Source organism: Lipophrys pholis (assembly GCF_963383615.2).
Source record: "Lipophrys pholis genome assembly, chromosome: 2".
Taxonomy (NCBI): domain Eukaryota; kingdom Metazoa; phylum Chordata; class Actinopteri; order Blenniiformes; family Blenniidae; genus Lipophrys; species Lipophrys pholis.
In genome coordinates this window covers 29,144,023-29,150,228 of record NC_137636.1, presented here as the reverse complement: position 1 = coordinate 29,150,228, position 6,206 = coordinate 29,144,023, and the positions used below count along the sequence as shown (strand labels likewise).

At 41.9% G+C, this 6,206-nt stretch overlaps 1 protein-coding gene across 1 annotated transcript; it reads right to left on the bottom strand.

Annotated features, from left to right (window-relative positions):
- Positions 1-3,736: 3,736 nt before the first annotated feature.
- Positions 3,737-6,130, bottom strand: LOC308106546 (UDP-glucuronosyltransferase 2A3-like). The gene is made up of 2 exons (XM_080458361.1): positions 5,993-6,130; positions 3,737-5,655 (listed from the first exon to the last, which is right to left on the bottom strand). The coding sequence occupies exon 2, from the start codon at positions 5,646-5,648 to the stop codon at positions 4,074-4,076; it is 1,575 nt and encodes a 524-aa protein (XP_080314487.1). The 5' UTR covers positions 5,649-5,655; positions 5,993-6,130; the 3' UTR covers positions 3,737-4,073.
- Between the last annotated feature and the right edge of the window lie 76 nt (positions 6,131-6,206).

The window sequence follows — 6,206 nt, the reverse complement described above, 5'->3', positions numbered from 1 at the left end:
CAATAAATGGATCAGAAAATTGAGCTCCTCATTCATGTAAATCTAAATTGTTGGGGCTTTTTTTTTTTTTCTTTTATGCTGCAGGATGTCAAGTCTCTCACCTTTTCGTACATAATTCCCAGCATCCTCCTCTTTTATGTTGGTTGCACATTGGTAACTTGATTCTGCAGCGCGCACAGCCTCGTGTTTTTTTTGACGTGATGCCTGCGTGTCCGTGCTTGTTTTTCTGCAGCACTTCGTCGCAGAGGCTCAATCTGTGCTGCTCGGCCGCAGAACAAACTTCCCTCCACTTTACAGCCCTCCCTCTGCTCTGTCCGTGGCGGACCACATTTAAAATGTAACCCCACCTGAAACCCCACGCTGACCAATCGGTTGGAGAAATGTCAGCGCGGTCGGCACACCCTCCTTTGTTCAAAACCAATCAGAGTGGAAGTGTGGCATTTTGCCCGAGGGGAAAACTTACCCCTGGATGCGTTAATTACGCATCACTTAGCTGTTGCCAATGTGTTCACAACGGTGGACCCTCTTTTGGGCTTTTGACAACGACTTTCTTCATTCTTTGGTCTATCTAGTATGGAAAGTAGACAACAATGGCTTACCAGGCTGAAAAATGAACTTAGCAACAGTCCGCTGGTGTCCAATGTGGCTTTCGGCTTCATCCTCATGGGACTGGAGAAGCTGGTGGAGCTGGAGTTTGAGTGTCCTTGCAACCCTACATGGAACGGAGTGTTTTCCTCAGCGTTCTTCATCATCCCTGCCGTCATGGCCTTCACCTTGATGCTGATCATCCAGGGATGCAGGTGCGATACGTGGTGCAGGAAAACCGTCTCGCTCTCCAGTTTTGTCCCCGCCATCGTGTGGCTCATTTTGCTCTTCCTCGACGGCCAATACTTCGCCTGCGCTATGACAGACTGGGAGGGCAGGTTCGTACTGGTGGACAAGGCAGCTCCGCAGAAGTGGTGCGAACCAATTAGTGAGGGAGATGTCACCCCGCAAGAACTCATGCTCCGCTCGCAGCGGCTCTTTGTTTTTTCTCAGGTGAGTTTAAAAAATAAATAAAAAAAGATTTGTTTTCCACTTTGCAGAAGTTTCATGCAGGACGAAGAGTATGGCACCATAAACATTTGCCTTTGTCATGTTTTGGCTCTTATTCTGAATTGAAAATATGCTTCTTCTTTTTGTTTCTTAAACTGTTGTTGTTTTTTATTCTTCTGCGCCCCAGGTCATAGGTATTGTCCTCCTGATTTTCATCTGCGCGGGTCTGGTGGTGTATGTCATCAGAGAGAGTTGCCAGCAAGAGGTGGAGATGCAGGATGCGGATGTAGCGGAGCTCACCGTGCTCAGTGTCAGCTCCTTGCGAACCAGGACATCATGAGAGGACGCACACAGCCCACCACACTTGCCCCGTTGGCCTGGACCCCTTTCGTAAATACCACAGACATTCGTGACCATCACTTCCTGTAACGTTTCTGCGTTTTGAAAGTATTTCCACAGACGGAAAATAAATCCACTATACTGTGCGTCATGGAGGACCACTGGAGACATATTGACACTGGCCGAATGAAGTTGCCATGAATGTGGTTTTCTGTTTATTATCAGTACTTACATAACCAGATAATCAGATACTCCAGTGCTGTTACTTCTACTTGTTTGTTTGTTTGTTTGTTTTTTATCCATCTGTACACGTGTGGCTTGACATGTTATGCCATTTTGGCTTCTTCTTGTCAAACGTTTGATGACTAGACCACATTGACCATGTCTCATCTGTTAAAGTTATTGCGAAGTTAGTTTAGCATAAAGACTCGAAAGGAAAACAGTTAAACAACATTTCTTCTCCGATTCAATCTTCATCTTTGTTGTACAGACGTGAGGTTCTCATCAAACTTTTGACATGAAAGGAATTCAAACAAGACAGCCTATTTCTTTTAGGTGATATTTTATTTTGTCTGTCAGGCCACATGCCAGAGAGGATCAGCATTGCTCTTGTAATATTTTTTTTTTTTTTTTTTTACCTTAAAAGTATTTCCACATGTTTTGTTTTGAACCCAGGAGGGTTTATTTGTGCCTTTTGGTTTATGTATTAAGATAAGTGAAGTCCAACCAGCAGCTAATATTGATCTGGCTAGTATTAGTTGACATGTATTGGTTTGTTTGACGTGTGGATGTCAAAAATGAATATATTCCTCTCGTGGAGTTTCACTTCTTGTTTTGACACGTGGACGCCATCATGTCTAATCTTAGTAAAACAATCGGACTGATCTGAAATTCTGTTGATGACCTGTATTGTGGAGGCAACCCGCTGAAAGCAGGATGTAGACACAAATACTTGCAGTATGCTTTTTTTTTTTTTCTTTTTAAATTTTTGTAATAAATGAAATTATTTATTTGAGTAAAACCCTCAGGGATGTCAATAGTCATGTCTGAAAAGAATGTTAGTTCTCAACATTTCTCACAACCCCTTCATCTTGGAAATCAGGAGTTCCTTTTTATCATTATTTGATCAATTGTAAAATATATTTAGCTTTTTCTGAGCAAGAAACTTTTCGAAATTTTAAACTGTAGCTGGAATTTATGGTAATTTAATTAGAGGTGAAAGTCTTTTGAATCTTATGTAAACTCTTAGCAAAATGAGGTTATTGTGGATTTTACCAACACATACATACAATGTATTTTAGACAGCAGCAGCTTCATTCCGACTTGCATCTCCTGTCATCTGCAACACTGCCCATGTGTAAATTAAACCCACAAAGACATCTGGGAAGGCCCTGCATGTTCTCCGGGCTTGTTCAGGACTTCATGTGTCACCTTGAAGAAGTTATCATCTCTGTCTTCCGGGATTATCCTGCCACAGTTTTTCACAAACAATCGTCACATCAACACGAAAAACGTGATTCACTAGATGGGTAGAGAGTGGCTCGTGTGTCACTTCTGTGTCTTTCATTGATAGATTCCTTAAGAAAATATTGCAATTCACCTTTTTCAAGGGGAAAGTTGTTTTTTTTATGACATTATCCATTTGGGAATATGGATGTCAAAATATTGATGATTTTTGACTATTGTTCTAGGAGACCTTACCATTTATCGCAAATGAAAAGTAGTTAGGCTATCATCATTGTTGAAACCTTAAAATGATGTGTTTTATCCTTTACAGAAAATGCAATTATACAGTCCATCACACTTCTAAATAATTTGATTCTGAGTATGCTGCATAAGCCCCTTAGTGCTAATGTAAACAATGACATTATTATAACTAACTTTACACGGGTTCTCATTAACCTGAATATATCTGTGGCATTTCAGCTGTAAGAGTGACAGAAGAACAGATTCTCCATTAACTATACATGTATAACTGCCACTGCATGGGTTGTGTAAAAAAAACAAAAAAACTGTCAAAATTGGCATAGAAAGAAAAATAAGGCAACGCACAAAGATTTAAGCACACAAGGACTCAGTGTAACCCTGGTGCGTCAGTCTGTATGTGTGAAATTGTATATGTTTAAATCTATGCCAGCGCACACGTTGCGTGGATGAGATAAGAACATGAATGCTCACTTCTACATAACATGGAGGAAGGATTGTACTCATCAAAATGTGGTTTGAATGTAGTATAGTGTCTTATGCTAGAGTGTGAGTAAATTTGTCAATTCTTGCAACACAACCTTGCTAAATCGCAAATGAAAAAAACAAAACAAAAGGGTAATGGATGGTAAATTCATGAACTGCAGCCACATGTTTTGGGATATTCAAGAATGTCTTTATTTTGCTCTTTCATCGAGAACCAAGTTTTGTTGACACTTCCTTGTGAGGGCTATAGATTAATCTGTGTAGGTGACAAAAGGCCAAAGTGTACTGAATAAACACATTCATGTGTGGGTTGGAATAATATAAATTGGAAATATGAAGAGATGAATAGAATCAAAGTAAAAGATTATGAACGACTAAATCCGTTTTATTCTGCAAGGTTCAGATCAGCTACTGTCCACATAAAACCACAGTACAAACTAAAAGTCTTTCAAGATTAAAATACTAAAAAAAAGATTTACATTTTCGTTTGAGTGTTGCCGTGTTTATTTTTAATCACCTTTACTTTTCCTTCCCCGACAAGCAGAGCACATGCATTTTATAATGGTGAAAAAAATGCAAAGTACAAGCAGCACGACTCCAATTAAAAAGATCACCACATCTACAGAGTAGTAGGAGAACCAGGGCATCTTGTAGGACTCGGTTCTCAGGTGAGCTGCACCTTTGTGCCTCATGACAAACTCTATCCAGAAGATGGCGCTATCCAGTGGCTTTATGGGCTGATCCCTGTGCAGCCGAGAGAGTCTCTGCATGTTGCTCCTGTAGGAGGGCTCAGTCAGGACTTCCTGAACAGCCTGAAAGAAGATGTCTTCATCCATAGTGAAAATGTCCACTATCTTTCCTGCTCCTCTGACTTCAATCCGGAGCAGATTATCACGCTGATCAAAAATCAATGGCAGTCCTATTATAGGGACCCCGTGATAAATCGCTTCTTGGACACCGTTTGTTCCTCCGTGGGCCACAAATGCTTTAATCTTAGGATGACCCAAAAGGTCATTCTGTGGCATCCAGTCCACCAGTAAAGTGTTGTTACCTAGAGTGGCTGGTTTCTCACCTTTATACCTCCAGATGACTTTCTGAGGTAATTTAGCAAAAGCGGCAGCGATGGCATCGGCTAAATCATGGGGAATCTCTCCAATCAGAGTCCCCAGAGACATGATGACGACTCCATGGTCTCCTGAACTCTGCACATACTCCTCCAAGTTCTGCGGCAGAGGTTTGGCAGGTTTACACTGGAAGCCTCCCATGTAGATGACATTGGGCATGGTGGGACGAGGGAACTCAAACACAAAGTCCACTCTCATGAGCCACAGGTCCGCAGTGTGAAACAGGGTCAAGTAGTCCACGTCTGGACCCAGATATTCTTCGACTAAGCCACCAAACGACGGTAGGATATACTGTGCAATCTGATATTCTGTGTAGCCAGACACAATGACATTCAGGACTCTCTCAAAAAAGCTCATTTTATCGGACAGCTCAGTTCCTACCAATGGACAGTAAGACAGAGGAGAAGGTGCTATTGCATAATGACCCTCGCCATGACTTGTCCATCGGACGTTAAAAACAAGAGGCAGCTTGAGGTAGTTGGCAAGCATGACACCTGTTGGTATAACAGGGTCAGTCAGTAGCAGGTCATACTTGGCCTCTTGAAGAGACTGTATCAAGTCTTTGCTTTCAAAAAGCAACTTAATCATTTTGGCTGTCTTTTCGTTCATTTCAAAGGCCTTCGCATTTGTTTCCATGTCAAGTTGGAATCGCTTCAACAGGGACCGCTCTCCCCTCTGGATTTGCAGCAACTGGGTCACAAATTCAGTAATGAACTCTTCGTCAAATCCGGACTCAGTATCAAGAGTAATTGAAGTGTAGAGTGGGGAGGATTCCTTAATGTACCAGGCGTCAGATGATCGCATGACAGAAATCTGGTGACCCCTTGAATGAAGCGCCTCAATAATGACTTTCATGTTCACCCAGTGGCTCCCGTCCACCGGAACCACCAGCACTTTCCCCCCAGAGACCAGAGCTGGCCACAGCCAGCAGAGCATCAGCCACAACCAGGGCCTCTGCATTTTCACCCTGGAAAGGGGAGAAAGAACATTTTCCAAATGCACAATCCATACCTTCATTTACATGAGACTAGTGGCTTAACTATGAAGGATGCAGGTTATAGTACCCTTTTCTCTAGAATCACAAACCATCAACTAGAAGATTAACGGTCTCAGCCATTTATGTACATGGATATTTACATTAAGACCATTGATTTGCATGCTACTTATATTCCAGCAATCTGAACTCCTGCCAATAATCTAAACCCCCACAGCTAAAAAAAATGCACAGTCTAGTTAAAAAGTAACTTGGAAACACACACAAGCGTTCAGGTCTTCTATTGATACGAACAAAAAAAAGCTGTTACCTTCGTTTTGGCAGTCAATGTAATTTGTTTCTCTGTATTTGTTCTCGCTCAGAGAGCAGGACACGTGCTGCTCTGTCCAGGTTCAAACTTTGAGCTCGACTTTGTCCGCTGCAACTTTGTACAAGGATCGCTAAACGCCTGGGTGATAAAGAGGAAAGGGAGGGGAAAGCTATAAGGGATATTTCACTGCCATGCAAAGATGAAAGAAAGATCA